We start from the raw sequence: 27,999 nt of genomic DNA, 5'->3' as shown, positions 1-27,999 counted from the left end.
TTGTAGAGAAATTCGATCAACATATGTCTTCCTTAGGATGACTAGTAGATCATTATCAATTTCATAGTCTAAACCTACAAAAAAAAGTATTTATTTGTTATATAATCATTGTTTAAATATTTAATTGACATATATAAATAATAATTACATACGTACTCCAACTCTATCTATTATTGAAGGGTTGACAACAATACACCGCAGTATGTGTGAGTCTAGATTTTACTTAGTGATCCGAAGGAGCAATTTGAATATATATGTACCCTTTGTCTTCTTTGGCTCATTTAAAATTATTAATTCTATCATCTGTAAATTTTGACAAAAGAAATTTTTATCAACTTATATACATGTAATTGAATTATGAAATACAACACAATCATTTGTGAGATATTAACAGTATGGTAGATAAAAGAAAACAATATAAACCAAAAATTATATGGTGCAAAATAAATGCATATAAAAAAAAGATAACTTTGAATATATATATATATATATATATATATATATATATACCTTATGGACCAACCTAAAAAACAAATGAATTGCATATAAGAAAACTTGAAATCATCATATATTACTAAAATAAACAAATAGAGCTACATAAGAATAAGATAAAAGGGACCACACAAGAAATAGAATAAATGAGAGGATTTAAGCTTTCAAGTAACAAAACAAAATGAAAGAAGAAGAGGCATACTTGTTGAGCTTGTTTCATCCAACTATTGATTAGTTTAAGCAAAACCAAAATAAAATTAAAAAACAAAATTCTCTCTTGTGTCCATTTGTATTTTTATAACATTGTAGTTATGAACATAATAAGTATAACTATTAAAAGTTAGTTGAGAATATCAAAATTACTCCAAGTCAAATAGCACCGGATACATCGCAAGACAATATGTATAGTGATTTTACATTTCTACACAAAATCGTAACAAGAAATTCTAGAAAGAGAAACAATCATTATAAATAAAGAATTAGAATTGAAATAATCCTTTCTAATTTGAAAAAATCTATAAATGATAAAAATCTTATAAACAAACAATTGAAGATGGAAAAAGAAGGAATTTTACCATATGAGTACGTAGAAATGGTAGTGGAAGAATTCAAGATAACAAATTTGTATTTGGTAGTGATATATATTGATTTAGCTACAACTCTTTATATTCTTTAATTTAATATTAAAAGGAGGAAAACTTGATTCATGTACTTATTTAATATTCTAGAATTCCTAATTGACTCTTGATCTTTGTCACGACCCAAAAATGGACGTGATGACACTCGTCTTATCCCACCAAGACAAGTCAGCCTAAAACTCAACCATTACAATAAAATGCGGAAATTTTTATAATCAACTCAAAAATACCCCCAAAAATCTGGTTGTCACGTGTACAAGCCTCTAAAGCATTACAATTGATTCAAAAGAAAAACACAAGTCTCAAATGATCTTGTTTCTGGAATAGAAGAAAATCATAAATAGGAGTAAGAAGGTCCGCTGAAATGACAAGCAGCTACCTCACAAACCTCTACAAGAAGCCTCAGACAAGGAGAAGAGAAAAATATCACAAAGGTCCGGGCTAGTAACCTACAAAAAAATGTAGTAGCAAGGGGTGAGTACCAAACTACACGGTACTCAGCAAGTAAACCTCTAAACACGAGCTAAGGGGATAGAATACAAGTACTCCTTACACCCCAACCGAACCTTCACAACTACAACCTGTATAAAACCAGCCCAACCTAACAGTTCACAATTTACAAAGCACATAGCTCAACACAACACTCTAACAATTTCATATCCTCAACAACAACAATAGTTTCATACCTTCAACAACAACACTTTAACAATTGCATACCTTCAACAACAAGCTCAATATTCATCAGTCACAAGTTCCATAGAAAGGCACTCACAAGATCAACAACACACAAGATCAAGTTCACCAATAATAAAGAAGTGCAATGCAATGAAATGCAATGTCAAGTATAGTGATGCATGTCTGACCTAATGATACACACCCGCTGTCTCTCAGTCCGGGACCCATGGGGGACATATCTGTCCATGCATCCATCGCGGCGCGCGATACGACCCTCGATAATAGTAACCATCGCGGCGCGCGATACGTCCCTCGAAATATAGTATCCGTCGCGGTGCGCGACACGTCCCTCGAAATATAGTATCCATCGCGGCGCGCGATACGTCCCTCGAAATGGTACATCCTCTTTATTTTCTTATTCTTTCTCAATGCACATAACACTTGTCACAACCATGTCTCAGAACAATGCAAATGACATGTTCACACAAATAATGAGGAAATGACCATTTTCATAACATTGCACAATTCACAACAACACAATCAGGATACAACATCAATAATGATTCAACAAGCCTTTCAAACAATTCTCAACACATCACACAAACAATTGATCACATTGCCTTTTATTATCCCTTTCTCATCATTAGAATTAATCAATGTGGACAAGTCAACCCATCATCAAGCCTCATTACCCTAAACACATATTACAAGGAAATACATGAATTCCATACACTTAACAAGGGTTTAGAAATCCACTTGCCTCAAATAGTCGAACAATCACTCTGAGACTTGAGTCTCCCTCTTTCATTGGGCTCCAAATCAATACAATCTATCCAAACAAATTACCACAATAAGATTTTGAAATTAACAACACCCACATTACTATGTGTTTAGCCTTGAACCAACAATTCACCCAAATTCATAATCAAGTTTCTAAGTTTCAAGTCTACGGTTAAGCTTCAACTTCTCCAATATCATAAGTCTAATGATATTCATATAATTCGATAACCCAATAGTTAATTACCTATCTCAATATATTAGATATTTAATTTATAATATAATATTTAAAATAGGAACAACTAACTATACAATCTACTGGTCACGCAAATTCATGGCAGAACCATGAAAAGCACACGACAAACCCAACAACTTATCCATTCATGACAATGAGTACATAATTTCATTAATAACAATTACACCCACCTTAGTTTCAATTCAAATTTCCCTTTTGTTCAACCCCAACAATGTACTGACAATATTTTTGTCTCTTTTCTTTTAAAAACCACAAATTCCAACCATATCCCTTAACAATAAATCACCCTAAGATATATATATACAATTTTACAAAGAATCTTGATTAAAACTAACCTGAACCACTTGAATTTTCCTGCTTCTTTGCTTTCTGTCACACGTCTAGGTTAGTTTTTTTTCTTCCGCCTCTTTCTTTCTTTTTTTCTAAATTAATTATATATTAAAAGTAATAATTTCTACAAACCTATTTTAACAATTCAGACTTGGTCCATTATTTTTAATAATAAATAAATTACCCGCAATTTAATTAATTATAGATAAATGACTATTCAAAATTATCAAAAATGACCTTACGGGTCCGGGTCATTACAATCTTCCACATTCTCTTCCTAATAAATAACTTACAATTCAAAAAATAATTAAAATAATATTATTTAATTAATTAGATGTTTAATTTAGTCTAGGGGTAAAATGGTGATCCAATTTTTCATCTTTGAAACTTCCCACTTATAATAATAATAATATTAGTTTTTGAAAATGTGTGTTGCACGTTTATTCCAAACAATAATGTATTAATCTCATATTTTTCACGCAATCAACAAATATAGTTAATCATTGAACTTATCACATATAATTATAGTTATACACTATATCTTGTCCTATATTTATGATTTATATGATGCCACCAAAATTGAGAGAAGGAAAAAATGGCACATAAACACAACTAAATATGGTAATACACAGATGAAGATTGAATCAAATAAAAGAAGATTTTGAAATTAATAATTAAATACTACCTTTTCTTATGATTTATAAGATATTATCCAATGCTTAATTTATAGTTTGCAAGTCCAATTTTTTCCTTCATTCAATATGAGAGAATGAAAAGATAAAATTTTAAAATTTAATTTGTAGAAATGAAGAGTCTTGAAACCATAATCTTTTCATTTTCACCTTTCTTAATGTTTTTCTCATTTTATTGCAGTTAAAAGTTGATTCAAAATTTTACTTTAACATCTTTTCACTTTTCGTATTTAGTATAATATATATGATATTGTTTACTATTTAATTAATTAGATATTTAATTTAGCATAGAGGTAAAATGATAATTCAACTTTACACTTTGAAGCATAATGAAACTTAACATACCTAATTTGCACAATTTAAACAAGATGAAATAAAAATTTTAACATGAGAAGCTACAGAGTCCTTAAGAGAAGAGTATCAACAACTTTCTTCACTCATAGAAATTTTAATCTTATTTATTAATGTATCTTGTTGACTCTTATTTATTAATTATTTGTATCAAATAAACAACAAAGCCAATGTGAGACTTGTGACTTTGCTTCATAGTATAACTTTCTGAATACAATTTTTGAGTCATCATCTTTCACACAATATATTTAAAAGCATATGAAACACTACTATAAAGAATTTCTAATTCATAATTTAATCCCACGTCTTCTATATTAAAGTGCAGAATTACAAAAAGGGAAATTCTTGACATATAATTCAAGAGATTATCACCAAAAGCCTATCAAAAGATAAAAATAATTGCAACCCAACAAATCTTTTTATCATAATATACAAAGCGAGAAAATAAATGGTTAATTTATACAAAGGGAAAAAGGAAGGGATTTTCAGCAAAGACAATTGCAAGGAGTAATAGTAAAACATGTATAGGACACAATTATTATTACAACCCATCCTAAAAGAAGTATCATATAAACCCAAAAAATAATTAACAATATTAATACATAAATTATGGGATTACAACCGGCATATTTTTGATACCCAAATAAAAACTCATACAATTATCAAAACCCAAAGAAGCATAATAATTTTTTGCACCAACATTCTCATACTTGGAACGACTTGCTATGGAAAGGATCAATTCGGCATCAAAATAGACACTTATGAAAAGGTTTCCAAATCTAAAAGGATTGCTGAGAAGTGAAGGAGAAGAGCAATTCTCTATGCTTGAAGAAACAAATATATAAAATTGTCTTATGATTGTTTTCCTAACATTGTTTTCTGTCAAGAAATTAGATGTTTGGGTGATAATTTGATTGATCAATGTATATATTTTTCTATGCAAATTTATAGAATGTTGTAAAGAATATGAAAAATCTATTACTAACATGGAAGATGAAAGAAACAAAACATTAAAATTGAAATAATTACTGGTGATAACTAAGCAATTCAAACATTTAATAATTGTGGGAAGATGAAACAATTTTCTACATTCAAATTCAATGTAGAAAATGAATGATTTTCTGTCTAAAAGTTTTTTTTTAATTTTTAGTGTAGAACAAAATTGTTAATAAAAATTTGTATGGGCATTACTTTTGCCTAACATTCTTCCCACTTATATAGTATGATATGATTCTCTCTCTCATGTAAGGCACACCATGAATGTCAGGCAAAGTATGATGAGGATGATGATGTATCAGCCAGGACCTGCAAAGATGTCACAAATGATCTTGTTAGCTAAGAAAGCACCAATCATCAATTATAGAGGTGGCTTGCTGAACTACTAAATTCTTCTAGTTGTTTTGCCAAAATCTCTCATCCCCATCTGCAACTAGGATTTGATATAATAAAAGTTGAAGTCTTTTATAGAACTTTAGAAAATACTTCTTTTCACACTAAACAAGTAACTAGTTTTGGACGGAATCCAATATAGAACCCTCTTGGCCATAAGAACTCAACAATGTCGTACCCATGGATCTAAATTTTGACTTTGCCCTTACTTGTATGTCAATATTTTGGTTAAAGAATTAGATTGGAGAGGAACCTACATCAGCTAAATGTACATGTGAACCATACCTCAAGTTGTTCTTCAGTGAAGGAATCTTTCTGAACGTTCCATGTGTCCGCATGAGTGCGTCGAAATTCTGCCACAGCTTTTGTCACGGTAGATTTTACAGGTGATGATTCAGAAACAAATTGAGCCAACAGTGTAACGTGTTCTGGCAACCAACTGCGATAAAATTTGGCAATTCGTCACTAATGAGAAACATTTCTCTAGAGTAATCCATACTACTGGTAATATCTAAGTTTAATAGTAGTATACTATGGACCATCTCAAAAAGAATAATGATATCTTTCTACATCTAGAAATAATTTAACTTTAAAAGAATTATATTTTGAAAAGGTAATAATTGTATTTGTAAACAGCACAAAGTCAGTGCTGGAATTTCTGTACAGTGAGCAAAAGCACCAAAATACAGCATTGCCCTCTTCTAATCCTTGAGAACCTTTATGAGTTCTAGCAAAGCTTCTGCCTCATTTACATATTCCTTTTTACAACAAAAGTGAAATAACACAATACACTCTTAACTAATAGACTGATTTGTGTTTTTTTAATGAGATGATTTATAGCCACACAAATATTTTTGGCTTGTTTTACACGACAAGTTTCAAAAGTCTTTCTTCATTTCTTTCTTAAACTTCATGCATAATCAACAACATCACGTAAAACAATACAGGAGACAAATACAGTATTTCCATCAAGTATTAGAACTTATAATTCTCTAAATTAAAGAAAAAACTTGCTCCTATAATTTTTTTGTTTTCTTTTCTTTTAACAAAACTTAGTTATATAATTAAAACCAAAAAATTGAAAAAGAAAGACACTAGCTAGCAGCTACTATTCAATACATTGAGTGGCATATGAAACTTGACTAATAAAATGTAATGCATGGAAAGTAACTTGATTCTTTTGTATTAACAAAATTACTAACTCCTAATTTGAAAGTTTTGAATGTCAAGCTACATTCAAGTAGATATAACAAAATAAAATTGATTAGGTGATACAATGGAAATTTAAAGCAATATACCATGTGGAAAAAAAGTTGACGTCTTGTTAGTGACAATTATGACCCCATACTTAGGAATGTGAAGTCCATAAACATGATTATCCTACACTTCTGTAAAGACTGCTTGAAAGAAACTGTCTACTAGAATATTTCAAAATGTTAAGCACGATCTCCACACATACTTGATTAATTTGGACCAGCATAAGTTGATCAATTTCATATTTTATCATATTGCTGGCCCTAATCATCAGGGTCATCTCAAATGCTATTTAAGTTCCATTTCGTTTTATTTTACTTCATCTTTTGTGACAAGTTAAAATGTATCATTCCTGCAGTGGATTGCTACTTCCACGAACTTCCTAGGATAACACTTGGTCATATATATCTTTGAACATATGAGTTTATGTTAGGTAATGGGCAGTGTGCCTGGGAATATTATAAGAAACTGATAGTGAAATATATCTTGAATATATGAAACTATATCAGACAACTGACATACCTGGGAATATCATAAGGAACTGATAGCACGCAAGCAGCCAAAGCAAGTATCTGTCCATGTAGGGATGCTACAGAGAATCCAGAACGCATGCTTCTGCAATAGCAATTTTTTTTGAGAATGGTAACACATTGTGTATATATATAACCATCAGCACAACAATTGTGTTGCAATACAAAATGATAGTTATATCATCCTTTTTCTTCTTACAAGGATCCTAACACTACTGTGTTTGCAAGAAAATCTACACATACAACATCCGGTGACATGTATGATCCTTCTCTTCCTACGATTCTTGGTTTTCAGTATCGCTCCCCTAGATGCCAAACACACAAAGAAACACACTTTTCTAGGTGCCCTAGGTATCTAAATCGATTAGTCGCTTAATTAATGTTTGTGTAATATCTTTGTAATTTTTAGCTCCTACAAAACCAAAACAATTCACAGGAATTCTTTTAGTAGAATTTTGCACATAATTATTATATATATGCGTCTTGAGCAATCATATGCAGAAAGGCTTGATCTCTCTACGATGATCATCAGGAAGGACTTAACAAGCACATGCAAGGTGCATGGTGTTAGCATATTGTTAGAGTGGGTTAAAGTCCCACATCGGTTGGGGAATGGACCGGTGGTCTAGACATGGTATCAGAGTCAGGTCCATCCCCACCACTTGGGCTCCCGGTCCATGCTCCAATTGGCCCTAGGAGTGAAAGGGGGCACTATAGTGTGTTTAAGTCCCACATTGGTTGGAGAATGGACTGGTGGTCTGCTTATATGGACTTGAAAAATCCTCCACTCATGAGCTAGTTTTTGGGGATGAGTGAGGCCCAGGTGTCATATCTCACATAATAAAGACAAGCTTGATCTCTCTAAGGTTATCATCACTAATGTAACAAGCCCATCCCAGGCGAATGGTGTTAGAATATACAGATAGGTGTGACTTCTCTAGGATGATCATCAGTAATGACCCAACAAATAATAAAAGCACAGTAATAATAACTAGCCAAAATTGAGTAAAACTAAAACAATAAAAGAACCTTTGTTTTCTCTTCTTCTGAATGATATTTGCTTCTGTATAAGCTCTATGACGGAAATCCTGGGCTAAATCTTCATCTCCACCCTTCATTAGGCCAGCCAAGACTGCTGCCGCATGCTCTCTTACCTGACCAAAATGTTCAGAAGAATTCAAATGAGTCTCTTTAAATCACCATAATCTCCATATCTAAGTAATCAGGGAGAACTAAAGCTATTTTTATAATCAAAAGGATAAAACATGACTACTTGAAATGCACCTGTCTTGTTTCTTAGGAAATAGCAATAAATGCATTAACACTTGCGAACATGTTAAGATTTCATCTTGCAAATAAGAAGTGTGCAAAGCAGGTCCAACTTCTACAAACAGAAAGAATGTCTTAACTAATTGTTTCTTATTTGATGTGGGATGTGACATCATATTTCTCCTGGTTGAAGTCCTGATGTTTAATTAGACACAAGCATGGACCACCAAGGCAGCTCTAGAGATGGAGGCTCCCACCACTTAGTAATGGGAGCATGAAGCCTTAAGTAGAATGGGGGTGCAATAATCAATTGTAACTTCAAGCAAAAGGACTTTCAGACACCAAGCAACTTAAAAGCATAATAATCTCACTTGATCTGAACAGGAAGGGTTGAAAAAGGACTATAATCAAACACATAACATCTACTACCTATAAGCTCATGGTACTATTTTAAGCACATGACACACTTACATGCTACAGCAATAGAAGAGGAACGGCCACATGAAAAATGGATGAATTTGATAATACCATAAAGAATTGAACAAGACATAGGATAAGCCGCAGTGATCTTTGAAAAAAGGTTGTCTTTTGGTGCATCAAACATATGATAGGTTAGACAAAGAGGTAAATTGTATTCTATCCTAGCCTTTCCTATTCGATGTAATCAAACATGACCTAGTAAGTTTAGGAAATTAAAAAAGCAAAAAAAGCTACCTAAATAAGCTTCGACCGAGCACCACCAGTTAATTCCGCTTTGGGTCCACCCCTTACTCCACCATTATTATAGGGGTATGGGGTTTGAGAAATCAAGAATGTATTTGTTCTAGATCAACCATTGAACAAAACAAGCAAAGAGCATCAAGAGATCTACTTACTTTCTCCAAGACTAGACATCATATGATAATGCACAACATTTTAATTATTTACATAGTTGATACCATAAATATTTCAGCTAAAATTTATGTGAACTTACCTCAACTTGATTATCTGTGAGTAGCTTCTCAACAGTTTGCCAAATTTGTTGTTTGTCCACCTTAGAGAGGACGAAAGTGTGCCTGTATGGTGCAACCAGATAGCAACTCATTTATTTAGGATAGTACAAGTTTATTTTTGCATTACTTAGCTATTCTAGACCACCGTAACACCTGAAGACTGAGTTTGAAATAAAAATGACAATGATTCAGTTTAAAGTGATGATAACAACACTTTTTTCTTTCAAAGTACCTCATTTTCTCTTCAAGAACCAAAATAAGGATTTTTTCCCTCAAAGGAGGAGAAAAGGAGCGAAGATCAAAATGGAAAGATCATACCTATACATGAAACTCCGCAAATAGGTCAGAGTCGTAGATCTTGTGCGCCAATTGGTATCATTGGCTATAGAAAGAATGGTGAGTACAACTTTCCTTAAATGGGACTCTGAATAAACTCTCCACTTTAGCAATTCAAAAGCTACTTTGGCCAGTGTCGACAAATCCTTATTTGACGTCTCCTACAAAAAATCAACAGTATCAAAAGAGAAATGCACTTCTATTATAAACATCTCCAATGAGAATATATTAATTTATATAGTGTATCAATTTCTTCACGTGTGTAACAGCTGCAAAAATGTCAAGAATTTAAATTTTCAGTATCATTCGTTTGAACGAAATTTCAACTAGGATATGTAGATATAAATCAAGACTAAAACTGAACGAAAGAATTAGAGAACTAAACATGCAGATTTAATATGGTCTGGGAGGACATATTCACGGAAATATCACCATAACATGAAGGGAGCAGACACTCGCAATTCTCCTACTTTGTACAGGATACAAGTTCAATGGTCATGGCTCGTGTACCAAGCATAAAACCATGGGAAATTAACGATGGAGATGCCTTGCAGTCAGAATTTAATCCAGACATGAAACTCTTCAACAAGAGTCTTTTCAATTTAATCCTTTCTTGTTGATATACAGTAGCTCCAGTCAGTTAAGGGAAAAGGTCAGTTTAGTTAAAGACTCAGAGAGAGATAAGAATCAAAACTCGGCAAGGAGAAGTTTATGTGACAATAGTTTAATGCAATAATTCTTATATTGATTAATGATGTAGCTATACCTTCCCTAAAAGCTATGTTGTTAAAGTTGAGAGATTTATTTCTTTAAAGATTTCATCAATACCACTGATATGCAGGCTTAACTTTTATAGGCAAGTAAGGATGACGAATAGGAACGGAAATCAAACCTGATTGGTGTCACCTCATCTAAAATCTTAAGCCCTTAAAGAGAGGAGATATTTAGTTATTTTCTTAGGTCTCAACATTTCGTACACACTCATTTGCAAAAGCTTGAACAAGCTAGAAAGCAGTAACTCGAAAAAACTATCTTAGACGCCAAATGAGGAGAGGAAGAAGAAAAAACGTGTAATATTTCGTTATCAGCCTATTAACTTGGCTCACAGAAATTCCTCTTATCTTTCAACTATGGAAACAACTAACTCCAATCATCTATTTCCAATAATATCCTGCCTTCATAGATTTCTCCATCCTCATCACCAAAGAAAGGCAGTCTTCTAGTTCCAGCAGTATAAATATGTAGGTGGTAAAAAGAGAAGAACAACCAGCCAAATGTGAGGAACAGCAAGAAATAGCAGTTAAAAACAAGAAAAATACAGAAAACTTAAAGTCTAGCCTTTTGACCATGAGATAAACAAGATGCTTCTTATCAATTTTGTCAAAAATCAAAGTCAAAGTTTGTTCTTTAAGAGATCTCAGTCACAGGAATTGACGAAAAACAAAAATCAAAGTTTCTTTTCTCCAAGAGACCTCAGTTACAAGTTTTACCATTTTCATCCGTAAATGGAGGGGAAGTGTGTATATGCCAAGTTCTTCAAACAGTAATTTCATCCCTTCAAAATGTCAAAAACAACTAAAAAGACAAGCAACAGGAATGATGCGATGTTGCAACTAACCTGTAGAGATATTACAGGATACAAAAGACCAACAACAACATCCAGCAGAACCGAGGATCTTCCTGACTTTAGAGATGAGATAATGAAATGAAATAGCTGCACATCACCAAAACAAGCTAATCAATAAAAGGTCTTAGGAGCAAAAAGTCCAATAGATGAGTTGGCTGACTGTACCGTCTCCATCCATTTAACATCATCATGAGACTGTTCGGTTGATACTCCATTGTCAGAAATTATGTCCGATTGCACATCCAGAGTATCTGACTGGCTAAAACTTTGGATCTTCACCACAAGCTCAGATGCACGTTCTACTAGATAATGATCCCAATTCGCTGCTTCAACTTTCCTGTTCACATTACTTGTCCCTACTTCATGTGGATGAACTTGATTGCAGGACACCTGGAGCCGAATGTTTGAGCATAAAACAGAGAGGGTGACACCAATGGATTCCCTCACCTGTTCCAGAAATTGTATCATTATCTGTCACCACAGAGACAACAAACTCTACAGAAGACTTTGAAGGGGGTTGATGAAACTGTGAAAGGATCCATTCCTTTTTCTGGGGTGGTCAATTTTACCAATTTCCCTTAAACATAGATTAATTTGTCTTTGAAAGATAAACTTTTTTGTTAGAAACTAGATGAGAAGAACAATAAGTTACAATGTTCTCGTTTACAAATGAAGAAATTTTCTTAAACAAAAATAAAATAAGCGATGACATTATACATTAAAAAATTGTAGTCAAAGATCTTTCTTTCTGAACAGGAGTCAAAGAATACCTTTTTTATTCTCAAAGTTCAACAACTTTGGATACAAGGAATATAATGAAACTATGAAGTCGAGATTCAGCTCAAAGATATAGCCTCAATGTATGTACAACTTGGAAAGAAGAATGGTCAAAGAGAATGTATGTGGCGGTCATAATGCCTTTGAGATTAAAAGAGAGGAAGCACAAAAACAATGGGATCAAGATCAGATGTGGAGAAAACAATGGGATCAAGATCAGATGTGGAGCCATAACCATGAGAAGAGCCAAAAGATTATTGAAAAATATATTTTAAAAGATCTTAGAAGGGACCCAACAATGATGCTCAGAGCTGAACCTATTGATCTGGAAAAGCTGAGACTAACAAGCTTGTCTTTCCGGTAGAACAACTGAGAAGAACCAGCTCAACTTGTAAAACTAAAACTGGTCGAGAAGGAAAGATTCTATCAAGCAAAGCAACTCATCAAAGAGGTATGCAATTTGAGTTGATCGACAGATAAACTTATGCTATCTTTGGCAATCAATTCAAATATCAAATGGCTCATGTAACCAAACAACTCTTAACATAACCAGAAAAATAATAGAGAAAACTGAATAATAAATTGTGATCCCAAGCATAAAATCGAAATGTTGAACACTCACTTGTGGAGATGAATGGCTCATACGGCCAAGCAATTCTTCAAGAAGCTTATAGTGAAGCGCTAGTTCAGTAACTGGCATTTTTGGTGGGGAAACTTCTATTAGTGCAGCTGAAAGAAACATGTATCGCTTGGCAACTACAGTAGTACTAACTGTTTCAGGCAAGGGGTTCATTAAACAGTCCATGACCTTTTGTCTCAAGAGTGGAATTTTTGTTCCATGTTTTCCTTTTCCAGTAACTGCATAACGAATACAAGCTGCCCACTCAGGTATGGACTCAACTGTTGGTGCTTGAATAATACTCTGAAAATGGGTCATCAACCAGCTATCCCATGCTTCTGAAACACCGAAAACATCAGAATGTAGCACACCTGCCACTGCCTCAGCAGCAACACACTGCTTTGTCCTCTCCTTTGCATTTATGTAGTCTGCTAATGCATCTTTTAGTGCCAGTATAACAGGAGCACCACATTCCTGTACTAGACGTTTAAAAATTCGGGCAAAGCTCGAGTAGAAAGTGTCATTTCCAAACAAAGATATCCAATTGGGAGTACGGGGCCATGATGAAGAAAATTCAAAATAAAAACGAGTAATGGATTTGTCAGCCACACTCTGAAATGAAGAGGTTCCATGATTTCCTTTAGAAGAAGCACCATCAGTGTCAATTATATGAACATGAGAAAGACTATTCAGGGTTTCATTGAAAAAACCCTCTTCCTGGAATATATTACTTAAAGCTTCTTCGAGAGAAGACTTGGATTTATCCTGCCGGTTAGTAGAGCAAATGGGTCGGTCCTCAGAGAGCTTGTAAGGTGATTCTTTCAGCAAAGTATTTAGAGCTGAGATTGCCAAAATTCTTGTCTGCGGTAGTTGGCTTTTTAAACTATGTAAGAAGTGACCTGACAAGATTAATCATAAGATGAGAATTTCTCAAAATCTATACGTAAATTTAAACATGAAACATATTGCTGCTTACTTTAGATCACAAAAGAAACACAGTAATAAAGGTGAATTGAAGATGGCAATCATTTTGACTGCTTGTTATGATAGATCATATTCACGGAACAAGAATACTATAAGGAGAAAGATACTGACCATAAAAAACAAAAAACAATAAATTACTAGAAGGAGTTCCTATTTCTACCCTATTGAGGGAACAAGAATACTAGCAGAAATGTTCAACTAACGAAATGCACTGAAGCATAACCCATGGACAAACTTAACTAACCAGCAGTTTCACTCAGAATTTTGGAGGACGAGTTAGGATCATTTCTGGAAGCCATAGCCAACAGCAGCAGTACTCGGTTAGCCATCAGATTGTACCTGAAAGAAATCGGGGAAATAAAATATATTTTATGCATAGAAGGAAAAATGAGTGTTGATTGACAATAGGAAGACAAAACCAGTCCTGCAGCTAACCTACCATCTACGTATCTATAATTAGAGATGGCAGTAGAGGCAGGTCATGCGAGAGAATATTCTTTTTAAGAAAATGTTGGGGTGCCCCACTTCTGGGATTACACTGGGTATGTTCTTGTTGTTGTAAGAAAATTGTGGGGCAAGGGCTGGTTGTGGCATTGTGGGCAAATGCTGAAGTAGGGAATCTATATCTCTAAAGACCTATTCATCTTTTATGACAGCAGCGACCAAAGGTCATGACTGGTAATACCACCCATTGCCTGTAATTAGCCTCCAACATTATCCGTGTTTGAACCACTCATTGAAATCTCTCTACCAACAACGTTTTCTTTCCCCAAAATTAGTATTAAATTTCACACAAGATAGAGAAAATGACAAGCTAATATGAAGCTTAGAGTTCTTCAGATATTAAGAAGACGACATAAAGTTTAGGCACAACGTCATTCACAGAATTACATTTTAGATCACAATGAAAACTTAATGGTTTTTAATGGTATTATTGGTTTTGATATCTATTTCCATTTCCTTGATCTTTTGACAATCTTGAAGCCTTATGTTGAACTTTTCTTAATATTCACGATAGGTATGCTCAAACAGAAAAATGTTGCAGCATGCAGACAGTATGGGGCGGGGATTTTGCAGGAAGAAAAGAGGGTGTGCGGTGAAGAGGGGTAGTGTGGCACTGTTACTGCGGAATTCGAAACCTGCCACACCCTCCCCTATACAAAAAGCTTGTATGGTGAAGTGGGCATTGTGACGCAGCATTGTTGCAGTGCAAGTTAAAATCTGCCACACCCAGCCCTATTGTCATTCCTAGGTGTGATGGTCCAATTGAGACACATACACTTAGAGGAACTCATGAAGCTCTGTGTGTGTGCGCGCGCGCATGGGTGGGGTGGGGTGGGGGGGGGGGGGGGGGAGAGGAGGACATTACATAAAGCAAGCTTACCGCCAGTGCAAGTTGGAGCTCTCAAAACTCAAAGAACCTATCTCAGAAACCAACACTCCAAAATCTGTTCCTTCTGAATTGCCTGATGCCTTTAGCATGTTTCTGGATACTCCAGAAAAATGAATGTTGTACTTGATGAAAAGCTGTTAGATATCCAATAAAAATATAAACTTTCTTTTGTCAACATAGAAAAGAGAAATGAAAAGACTCGATTTTGAATGTATATCTCACCTCATTGATGGCTTTCTGAGCTTTTAGTGTTTCATGATGAGAGCTTGAGCAAAAAAGGTTCAGTAACACACAGTCAACACCAACATTGTGCTATAAGGAATCACAAGCTAAACAGATGCAAGCATAAAAATTTACCTTGACAGAATTCCAAGCAGGAAGGAAGAAAGTGCCTTCAAATCCTTGTGTCATGAAGAGCAAAAACAGAGTCAGGTACTCACTTCCTAAAGAATAATGCATGTAGTATGAAGATCAATACCGTTGTTAAACATTTAAGAACAGTTTGTGTTGCAAGGACTGCACAGGAACCTAAGACTGCACATTCTGGTGAGCTAGAATTTTTCAAGTTCTGACTCAGACTGAGCACACATTTTGAGATTGTAGAGGGCCATCTCTTCATCATCTTCAAGAGAGATTTTCCAGCAAGTCTGAGGAAATGGGGAGTAGATAGATGAGAAACAAAAAATCTTCCAGAAGATGCAAACGTGGTTATGGGACCTAATCATTAGCAATCAACATAAAAATTGTCTTCCCAATGGAAATTAAGAATGACAGGACAATGACCATGACCATGAGAGATATGCACACAGTTAGTACTCCTCATTGTATTGCTTAAATCACTCAAAAGATTATATCATTATTCTACTTCCATGACTTCTCTACAACAGGATAAATTAGCATGGATTTATATTAGCTTAAGCACCTATACAATATATGAGTACTAAGTGAATGAGAAAAAGGTTTAAGGGCAGGAAGTATGTCCAATATAGAGCGACTGTGAAGCTCCTGTTGCGGTATACTATTTGTTGATGTAGAAATATTTTGTAGGTCAAATTCACTGAATTTATAAACTTTGACCTCATTTAAGGCAAAGAGGACACATGTTCAGACAATGTGCGTGAAAGATTAGAACTCACCCACGGACTGTTTCATAACTATGCAAGGAGAGATTAAGTAGATCATCCGTCAAATGAATGATATGATCTGAAGGAGATACATTTGCACTCAGCCGGAAGACATGATATGATGATTGTGAGGCTCTCCAAGTACTATGCATGTATGCTTTGTCAATAAGTGCCCACCTAGGCCTGCAAAATTGGTGTTATCTTCAAATACGGAAACGCCATATTCAATATGGCAGTCAGTCCTACATACAAAAGCATAGCTAAATTTACCTTTTTTTCCCTTTCGAATGAGATGACACAATAAAATTAACTGGAGGTTCTATTATGGCAGAGGATTCTAGTTTCCAGGACTGCCTGTGATTTGACCACTCATCGTATTCTGAACTCCCTGTTGACCATCTCAATAACTTAGGATACAAGTTATGGGAAGACCCATGACAAGAAAAAGAAGATTGTACAAAGCAAATTCAATTACCGTAGTTCCCCAAGGAGTCAATTATACGAATCAGAAGCAGCAATAGAATGCTATCATCTGATTTTTCCTCCAGTAAGTATCTGTCACGACAGTAGTGGTCAAATTCACCACATGAAATCCAGGGAGAGAAGCAAGAAAAATTTATAAGAGATAAGATGAATACTGGCAGGTTGCATGAATAATGTCAGCAGCCTTTGCTCGCAGTTCCATACTGCCAACACATGAACCAGTCGCTCCAGCAATTACGAAAGGAATGTCAGGTTGCTCTTCAGCCATCCCGTTCCTATAGGATGGTCTGAAATCAGGTAGACACGATAAAACACCTTGAAGTGACGAATCGATACGTAGAAGGGTCACTTTCAAGTGTTCTTTCTCTATGCCTGCAAGCACAAAGTATAAGAACACTAAAACAATGACTTACAGAGAAGGATACATAAACAGCACATATTTTCAAATGGAAAAAAGAAAAGGTTGACAACTCTTCTTCTTCTTTTTTTGAGAAGATAACAATTGTGTATATTGACAAGTCAGTACATGAATTGCACTGAAACCATATTTACAGCATAATAAAAAAAAAACAGAGAGCTGGCTCAATTACTAACAAGATCCTAGGATGTATATAATTGAGTCAGTATCCTCTAAATATATTTGTTTACACCAGAAACAAAAAAGTCTAATGCAATTTAGTAAGACAACTCTTAACTATACTTTTTTCTTCTTTTTTTATGCATGCATTATATCTTTTTCTAAACAAATAATACATGTTTTGGGTTTGAATAGAGCAAAATTGATATAGAGAATTTATCTAATTGACCATAACTTCATATTGGAACCAATACCTAACAAGTTTAGATCTTCCGACAATAAATTTAAGGACTCATTCCAAGCTTAATGATCTATGCAAGTATCATTCAGCAAAATGCTATGCCTTCATTCAGTAGAGGAATAGAAAATCTCCATAAAGTCTATCATAACAAGTGTTATGATTCATCCAATTGGCAGATTACCCTTTCAAGAATCAGAATTGTAATAAAAAATAATAGTTACCTGGATCAGAATGGATTTTGGATTTGCATATTTTCAAAAGGTCATCTAAAGCAGAATCAAGATGCAGCTTCAAGAGTTCATTTGCAAAATGAATTTCTTCAGAGCAAGGGACATGCCACTTAGGGGGTAACCAGGGTTTATCTTCGGTAAAATCTTTTGTGCTGATCCATTCCTCCAGTGCAGGGGCAGCAGCATGGTGCAAAACACACCTTGTATTTGGAAGTGGAGCAATCAATAGATACATACATGAAAAGTCATCTAGTAGAAAACACTTGTCCCGTATATTTTGACCAAAAAATTAAATAGAAAAGAAACTGAATGGTGAATGTATAAAATTCTTAACCAGACAAAAGTTTCACGTACTTGTACTGATTGATGGGATAGTAAAGAACAAGATTTCCAAGGAGAGATCGAAGGAGATGATCACCAGCACCATTAACCTGTCATGTACAACTAAGCTTATCAGATAAAGTTGAAGGACCAAGAATACTTTGGTTCAAATCTTCATATGAACAATGGTCTGCCAAGACTAACTGGACGATAAATAAACATATATGCTGTTAACTGTAATTCTCAGTTTACTACTACCCAAGACAAAATTTAAGAAGCGTCAACTTCTAAGACAGGTGAATAACTGACACTGCTGCAAATAAAATGAAATGATTAAGGGCATATTACCTTTTTGGGATAATTATTCTCGAAAATACTGACTTGTAGCTTAATCAAGAACAAAAATTGGCTCATAAAGTGAGGATTGTCAACAACCTTATATACTTGACTAGTATTGGACACTAAGACCTGAACGCAAGCACTACATGCCATGGTTGGACTTCTGGAGCACGGAAGCAACATAATATAAGGTTCCAACAGTGGAAAACCAAGAATAAAGATGGATCTAGTTTTGATATCGTGTTACAAAAGCGGACCTTACGCCTAACTCGACCCAAGAGGTGAGGATTGTCCAACACTGTATAATGAGACAGCAACCTAAATATTTGATTAATGTGGGTACAATCAAGGGTTTATAACAATGAAAAGGCAATCATCAGAAAAGGATGTATAGTTTTAAAAAAAAAGACCTTCCAAGATGGTGAATCGAAAGCATAAAAAATAGCTTCCTTGAATTCGTCTTTGTAATGAAGAAGTGATGGACCTCCATAACTAATTGCAATAGATAAAACTTTCAGATGATATTCAATTGCAGTTTCAAGAGCGGGAGAGACCATTGGCTTTTCCTGGAGAAATGAAAAATGAGAAATCAATGCAGACAGTAAGTGGAATCCTGAAGCATATTACAATAACATTAGTTAAAGAAGAGAACCTTGCTTGCTTCAGAAGTTTTAAAAGCTCCTCTTCCACCAAATCCTGTAACAGGTGTTCCTTTTAAGGATGATAGAGCAGACTCCAACAGGGGTTTGATAAGGTGAGAAATTGCCTCATCGGGGTTAGAGTGAACACATGCACAGCAAAGCAGTCCAACCTCTGCAATAGCCCCAGGAAGAATATTTGTTGTGACAAACTTGGAAATTTTTTTAAGAGCCTGCTCAGTAAAATAGAAGTTTACATCAATAAAAATCGTAAATCTCAGAACAAACATAATCATTTCGAAATCCAGAAAAAGATACCTTCTTGAATAGTGATTCTGAAAGCCTCCCAAGCAGGATTTCCAGCATGCAAAAATAAAATGGACCATCTTCTACCAGGAAAGTTCCTGAAGTTGCTTGCGAATGAAGACCTTCATTCCTGAAGCACCAGTTATTACAAAGCCTTGAGCATTCAATTGACTTCATTTACTTGTGCTCAAGTTTTGTCCCATTAAAAATGGAAAATATGATGCAAAATGGAGAAGAATCTAACAAGTGATACTTACACAACACTGTTAGCTTCCAAATTCTGAAGTAACGAAAATAAGCGGAACAAGAACTCATCAAGCCATTCTGAAAAGTGAAATCCCGGCATGATTGAGGACTGGTCCATAGTATCTTCCAGTATAGCCATCTGCAAGGTAAGACAAATAAGTATAATCCTTTTGTGGATCAAGCCATAACTGGGAAGAACTTATAATATTGGTACGTACATTGGAGAACAAGGAGCCAATTAGTTGCATTGTTGCTAAGGTTTTAGGTGGGTCATTGGCATCCATCCCAAGTAATGCATTAGACAAGGAAATCATCATCAGGTCAACAAGTGAATCAGAAGGATCAACAACGTCCACAACCATGGATGAAGCTGACAAGGTAGTCAGGAGAAGAGATCGACCAGCATATGCTACAGACGTCACAGCACTTTTCAACTGGTGAGTGGCTGTCACCTATTCAGAAAATTGTAGTAAGGGAGTAAAATCATCAGCCTAACTCAAACAATATTAACTCTTCAGCCAAGTAGGAGCATTTGTAATGGTTCAAAAGGAGTGTGAATCCAAATTGCCAAGATTCATTCTTAAACAAACTAACCGTCTCTAAGGCCATACGAAAGCGAGATGATAGAAAGGGAAGAACCAGAGATGGTTCAACATATGAAAGGATAGAAGTGGCAGCTGCAACTGTTTCAGAAAGATGTTCATTTTTGCTATACTGTCCACGATCAATTAGCTTGAGAATAGAATTCACAAAAGCAACCCTCTCTGACTGCCCTAGGAAGATTTCAGACTGCTCGCCATCATCTTTTCTCCTGAGCCCACAGTCTCACGGTCAGACAAAGGCTACATATTCTCATATAGAATCTAGAATTACTATGATAGATTAAAAATTCTTACTGTTGCTCATTTTGCAAGCGTTTCTGAAATATATTTACCAAGTGGAACAAGAATCGCTCCAAGGAATAAGTCCAGCGACCACCATTAGAAGGATGGTAATACCTAAAACAACAAAGAGAGATGATTTACAAAATTTTACCAGGCAAATTTTTTTAAAGTAAGGTGATATAAAATCTGTCTAGAAAACAAACTGTTCCAAGAGGTTGACCAATTTCTCCAAATGTTCTTGCGCAGAACCACCAGGTTTTAATAGATAAACCTGCATTTACATTGACAAAAACAGAGGTCATTTTGGCCACATGCAGATGTATTTGTATGATCACGATCACTTATACAAGTGCGCTTACTATAGATTTAGCAATGGCTTTTGATGGAGTGATTGTTCTATTTGAGAATAAGAATCTTGTGTTTCTGGGAACATCCACAGAGAAAGGATTTGACCCACCGACATTTGCTACTGGAACCTGTGAACAAAGATGAATGAAATATTACATGAGAAACACCAGTGCGACGAGTGCCATTCTCTCTAAAATAAGGAACCTTCCAATATACAACTATGATGGAATATGATCTTCCATACAAGGCATAGTAATAAGACAAACTTGTTTGCTCCTGTTCATTTGCTAAGAAAATTTCTTCAAGCAACAAAGATAGAGTCTATGCAACATAAGTACATAACTTACCTCGAACATATTCAAATATTTATTGAAAATATCTGGTAAGAAATGTTCCCAGTCAATGAAGCTATAGTTCTTTATGACACGAGCTGTAACAGATGCCCACTGGCTGTTCCAAAACTGGGAATTTGGTACGGAATCCCAGTGGACTAAACACGTAACAATCCATGTGCTGTCATAACACCAAAAAGAAAATTAGTATACTCATGTAGTGAGATGAAAGTGAAAATATCTTCAGAAGAAGTTGATCATCCTTACTGAGAAAAGAAATCCTGGTTGTCTCTATTGGTAGGAAGGAACAGTCTTACAAAACCAGCACCCTCAAAGGATGAATTGTGCCATGGATTTTCAAGCAAAGATCTGCAAAATGCTTTCCATTAATGAATGAGGACCTAAACAAGCCAAATTCAACCCTAAAAATTAGCTCATGAGAGGAGAGTTATCCATATAAGGAAAACACAACCCAGTCTTAAACTCCGCACACGTGCAGGACTGGAACTAGACCGTGGATAACATACTGTGGGGCCCAACATTGAGAAACACATCAATAGTGGTTGATGGATCTTGGCCTAGGAAAGAAGTACAACAAACACCCTAAATTACTGTCAATTTTAGCACTCCCAGAGCCTAACCCAGGAAGTAAAATATTACCTGAACTCGGACCATATCTCAAATGCAGAGCCTGGAGGGAAAAACCTCCGGCAGGATCGTACAAGAGAAGTAACGGTCTCAAAATGTCGCTGTCTTATTCTCCACCCTTCTGGGCCTGTATTCCTTTAGCAAATAAAGTAGTTCAACAAATCAGCATATAAGTGCATTAAGAAGAACAGTTGCTGGGTTAACGATACAAAAGCTACATATTAAGTATCTGACGATGAGATTTAGATTCGTAATAAACTGATTAAAGTACAGATCCCACTAGTTACGGTAGAAAAGTAGTAACAGAAAAGAAACATGTATCACCTCTAACCTCCAAAAACACAGAAATATGTAGTATGTGAGCAGTCAGATTTATATGATATGATGCATATAAACATCAGATTTCAGAATGGGTTGAAAATGCCACTTTTTGCAAACTTAATACACTTCTAATATTGCTGCTGGTTATCGTATTTTTACTTCCCATCCAGATTAACTAATAACATCTAACATTCATTAAATTGTGACACATTGACAAAGACCATCAAAAAGGATCATTCCTTTTTTGATTTACTCTCCCATCAATAAATCTATGGAAACATGAGGCACCCAGTATGAGTTAAGAAAGATGAGAATAAGAGATGAATCTTCAAACTCCATTTGGAATTGACAGGGAGAGACATGGATATTTTTGAACCCTCAACTATTTGCGAATTTTTACTAACATTGAATACAAGATTGAGGAATAATTGAAGGCTCTTATCACTTTTACATCACACCCATTAAACAGCAAATGAGTGTGAACCCTGATGAGGTTTTCAAAGCCATGAAAGGAGACCATACTCCTAAGCTATTGACCAGCAACTATTAGGTTTCACAAACTTCATGAGGGTATATCGCATATTAGCTGCAAAGGCATTCAGATGTAGGTTCAGGAAAGAAGTTGTTATCTGATGTAAAATCCAGGTGTCTTAGGTGTGACCACAAATGAATCAATTTTTGAGAATGGTAACAAGACCACCAAACGAACTAATTACAATGTCCATACAGAAAAGGCAATAAAAAGCAAGCTAATTAAGGAACAAAAGGTTACAAATAAAAGAAAAGCAGGGACTTGCCTCGTGAAATGTGTGTGAATCAGAGTATCATATAAAGGGCGCCACTGAACTTCCAAGGACAACTTTTTCCGGTATTTATTCAGTAGCTTTACCAAGATATTTCCCCATCTAACCTGATGAGAGCAAATGACCTTAACTCTGTCGATAGACAGCCATCAAAAAGGATATACATGAATATGTAGCTTTCTGAAGAAATTACCTGAGCAAAAAGTTTATTTTCTGATATACGGAACAATTCCAATCCAACTTCAACTACTTCTGTAACATCCTCCAGAGATAGTTCGCTTTTTGCTTTTATGAAGCTGCAGGTAAGTCCATCAGTAAATAGGTTTATATAATTCAACAAGTCTGTGTTCTGTTTGTGTTAAGTTTGCACAGGTTTCAAGATATAAGTTTTTCTTTAGACAGAAATAACAAGTTTTTTCTAAATCAAGATATTTTTTCTTAAGTCGTGCCAAGTCTATAAATCTTGTTATCGTATCAGGATTAGCATGTTTTTCAATTCTGTAGACAAATAAGACAGTACAATTAATCATGTTACTTGAATTGAAGAAATTCAAAGACCCTAGACTAAAAAAATGAAAGAGAGAGCAAACCAGGGAGTAAAACCATGTAGCACCCGGAGATGGTACCTCAGGCATTCTAGCTTGTACGTGGCCATTGATAGTTAAAATATAAAATGAGATTAGTTATGTATTTTCTACTATTACACTTAGTCCACAATTATGTACTTAGTCCATTTGAGTCCTGGTGAACTGTCCAAAGTGCTATCAGTTTGTAAAAGGTTTCACAAGTTCAGTGAGGTCTTATACATGATTGTAATAGAAATTGGGTTTATGTAATGAAATTTGTTCCTTCACTTTATTTCTCTTCTTCGCTGTTTATTATTCTGTCAATTCCACTTCTGGCGAATTACACTGATCCTGGTTAGTGTAACAGTTGGTATCAGACCCATCGATTCCTTCCGGACTCTCTGCTAGACTTAAAAGTTTGGATGAAGGACGGAAGAAGGTGGAGGCACAACTCTCCCAGGTTCAGAGGTCGGAGAGATTGGAGAAGCCTTAGTATGAGAATCCTGAATTTCAAGTGACTGCACAAGAGATCACAGAAATTCATTGGATGATGAAGCATTTGATGAGCCAAGCAGACCTCATTCATCGAACTGAGGAAATGAATGCCTCAATGTCATACACAGCTGTAATGTTGCAAGGCAACACCTCCTTTAGTTCCTCTAATAGTAAGGAAAATCCATCTACTGTTGGTCCTATGTCTGTCTACTTCTACTGTTCTACGGCACACAAGTTCCCTCAACTAGTAAAAGAGTGGTACTTCCAACTGTTCCTGCATCCATTTAACCCCAAGGGGAAGGTCAACAAACACCTACTATACCTTTTCCACAACCTAATTTCTCAACTGTACACTTTCCTTCGCAACCTCAGTTCCAATACCATCGCCTATACCCAATATTCCTTTTGATACTTTAATTAACTTTTCAATGGCCATAGTGCTAAACTCGATTTCCCTGAATTCAATAAATGCAATCCTAGAGATAGTGGTAAGGTCTGCGTCCCCAGTGAGATTTGTTGTACTTGAGCCGAGAGTCTATCTCCTGAAGGAGCTAAATGTGAAGACTACAATTTGTGAAGTTTTAATTTCCAACTTCTCGGGAGTAGAGTCTAATGTTTCAAAAGGAACTGGGATGTAACATCCAGAGATGGTACTTCAAGCATTTAGGTTTGTACGTATCCATTAACCATTAAAATATGAAATGAGAGTAGTCAAATATTTTCTATTAGTATCCAAAACTAGCTCCTTAGTCCATTTGAGTCCTGGTAAGCTGTCCAAATTGCTATTAGCTTGTTAGGAGGAGCTTATACACATGATTGTAATTACGGGGTCTACGCGATAAAACTTTTCCCTGTCCTGTTTATTACTCTTTCATTTCCATCCCGGACAGTGTAACAAACCAATCAGTTCACTTAAACTCAATAAATTCAAATACATCAGACCACGAAACCAAACAAGCAGTACAATTCACACAACACCACACTAAAAAAGGTGAAAAAACTGCAAACCCACATGCCAAAATCAAAAACTGAACTTGCAAGTGACTGATCAAAGTCAACGAGCAAAGCAATTCAGCATACACATAAGGAATTACGTAAAACTAAGAGTGAAAACTGAAGCTTACAGGTCAATAACGGAAACCCATTTGAGGGTAGCATAAACTGAATCGGGATCATCCGACTTGTACGATTCTTTAACTGATTTCAGTACTTTAGCAAAGGATTGTTTCTCCTTTTTCGTCTCTTCTGCCACCGGCGGCGGCAACCAAGCGTTATACAAGTGCATTTCTACTGATGTTTACAGTATCTGATAACTGAATTGAATTCTGTTTACAATGGAGAAATGTAAAATGTGAAAAACCCCTCTCCTTCAGCTGGGATATTTATAGCGAGGGTCTTCCTTTCTTTCTTCCCAAGACAAATTTTGACCAAAACCCAAAGTACCAAATTTGGAGTTTGGCTCAAGTCATTTAATTTGAGCTAATATTAGCCGAGACGGAGTTATAATTTTGAATTTAATGATATAGAATTGGATATTTAGAATTTATTATAAAGTTGTTGAATTTTGTCGAATTTGTAATTGAATTAGTGCAATTCTTACCATTATTTTTTTCCAATTGTATCTTTTTTATATGATTATAATATTCGAATCAAATTATGTGTATTGCGACTAATATTATGAAGATTTTGTTTACTAAGCTTTTATGGATGGAAAACATCACCTATTGTGTTTGTTTTTAGAGTAATTTTTTCTAAAATCTCATTATTTAAAAAAAAAATCGCTTTATTAATCAATAAATCTGCACCTTATTCTTATAAACTAATTTCTCAATCATTTATTTGCTACTCAGTAAGAAAAGTACCCTTAATCCTTGGTGTCATGACATGATATTTAAGATGTTAGTTGAGGCGGGCCATGGATTTGGAGACAGCGGGGTATTATTATTAGCTAACTTATTTTGGGTGTTTTTAAGATAAAATATATATTTTAAGTATTTTTGAAATATTTAAACGATATACAAAAATTATTTTTAAGCATTCATTATAAGTCAAAATAATAAAAATAAATCAAATGTTATAAGTTAAGATTTTGAACTTATGTCTCTTGAATTATAAGTCATAAGATAAGATATAGGTTCATCCAAACATACTTTAAGAACAGATGTACATTAGTTAAAGCATGTCACACAATATTGTTCATCTAATGAATTTATTAAACACGCATAATATACTAACATATAACTATAAATTAAATGACATTAATTAGTAATGCTTACTATGTTCGGGTGATGGTTGTATACACCACTTTTCACCCATCCAAATCCTTCAAATCAAGGAGGAGAGTTAAGGGGTGATTTCGACCATTGCACCTAACTTGTTTTTGCGTCTTAGCATGCGTAATAAAATATATGTTTATATCTAAAATTAAAGAATGCACGTGATTCATTTATCACCACGTGGATCCGTCTCTAGTTGAGTAACTAAACCATAAAATACACTTGGCACATATGTGATGAGTTGGATCCGAGTCGGATGAAAGCCACAAGAAACTATGATGCATGCCACGTGTAAATGTATGCAGTATTTTTATTGATTTCCAAATATAGACATTTGCCACTTTTTTGAACTTTTATCCTAAGTCTTAAATTCGATGCGCATTAATATAAACATCAGAATATCACCAAAAAGATTTCCCATTAGCCTTTTTTGCTTTACAATTCTCCTCCAAGTTGCAATATCTGTGTACTCAAAAACTGTGAATTACGTTATGATCATAAAAAAAAAAATGAAATAGAATAATTTTTATTATTCGAATATCAATATTCGTCATAAAAAAATTTTAATTTAATTTGAAAACGTATTATAAATTTAGAAAATAGTTTTTTCAACTTTCTTTTACTTTTGAAGGCATTAACGAAATTTATGAGGAATAAGTACGTCCATAGGTGGCCAGTGGGTGTTAATAATGAAGATGATTCGTCTAAATTTATTCTTAAACTTTGCAAAATGATTCAAACTTACTTTTGAACTATGTATTTAGGTAGACATTAGTCAATAATTGACTATTAGCCGACAAAGACAAATCTAACCTTATTTTCCTTTGAAATAAGAAGAGATAAATGGTTAAATCACGAGAAAAAGTCCAAAATAGTCCTTTATTTTTGAATTAAGACGCAAAGTTATTCTTTAATTTTCATATGAAGCACTAATAGTCCTTCATATTTGTAATACTGATGTATTTTTGGTCCTCCTTCAAATTTTTGTCCAAAATAGTCCTTTATTTTTTTATTAAGACTCAAAGTTATTCTTTAGTTTTTAAATGAAGCAGTTATAGTCCTTCATATTTGCAATACTGGTGCATTTTGGTCCTCCCTCAAACTTTTGTCTATATTGATTTTGTCCACTATTTTATGTATGAAATGTTCAATATTCTTTTTATATATTTAATAGAAATAATAACTTCATGTGAGAGAAGGTAAGAAGAGGAGCAACTTATTATGTTCGGTAGAAATATTATTGCAGCTAAACTAAGAATGCATTTACATATGCCGCAAGAAAAGAAAAATTTGTACTATTACAGGTGAAAAGGACAGGATGAACCTCTCGATTTTAGATGCAATAATATTTCTATTAAACAAAACAAGGTATTCCTCTTCTCACCTCCTCTCACATATAGTTATTATTATTTCTACTAAATGTACAAAAAGACATTGGAA

At 34.6% G+C, this 27,999-nt stretch overlaps 1 protein-coding gene across 1 annotated transcript; it reads right to left on the bottom strand.

The window, feature by feature from the left end:
• Positions 1 to 5,221: 5,221 nt before the first annotated feature.
• LOC125809385 (proteasome activator subunit 4) lies at positions 5,222 to 25,708 on the bottom strand. The gene is made up of 35 exons (XM_049489037.1): positions 25,408 to 25,708; positions 23,416 to 23,518; positions 23,217 to 23,329; positions 22,111 to 22,233; positions 21,718 to 21,819; positions 21,466 to 21,631; positions 21,130 to 21,246; positions 20,974 to 21,041; positions 20,783 to 20,884; positions 20,481 to 20,697; positions 20,105 to 20,338; positions 19,898 to 20,025; positions 19,653 to 19,770; positions 19,349 to 19,567; positions 19,107 to 19,262; positions 18,391 to 18,467; positions 18,028 to 18,236; positions 17,144 to 17,360; positions 16,981 to 17,060; positions 16,776 to 16,893; positions 16,518 to 16,688; positions 15,860 to 16,028; positions 15,739 to 15,782; positions 15,604 to 15,646; positions 15,373 to 15,515; positions 14,233 to 14,327; positions 13,008 to 13,903; positions 11,774 to 12,055; positions 11,600 to 11,695; positions 9,964 to 10,142; positions 9,627 to 9,708; positions 8,414 to 8,538; positions 7,377 to 7,469; positions 5,886 to 6,039; positions 5,222 to 5,516 (listed from the first exon to the last, which is right to left on the bottom strand). Exons 1-35 carry the CDS (start codon positions 25,566 to 25,568, stop codon positions 5,475 to 5,477), a joined length of 5,442 nt encoding a protein of 1,813 aa, XP_049344994.1. The 5' UTR covers positions 25,569 to 25,708; the 3' UTR covers positions 5,222 to 5,474.
• Positions 25,709 to 27,999: the final 2,291 nt, after the last annotated feature.

Source organism: Solanum verrucosum, unplaced genomic scaffold, assembly GCF_900185275.1.
Source record: "Solanum verrucosum unplaced genomic scaffold, falcon-dt-bn FXZP01000277.1, whole genome shotgun sequence".
Classification (NCBI taxonomy): Eukaryota; Viridiplantae; Streptophyta; class Magnoliopsida; order Solanales; family Solanaceae; genus Solanum; species Solanum verrucosum.
This window is presented reverse-complemented; position numbering and strand designations above follow the sequence as displayed.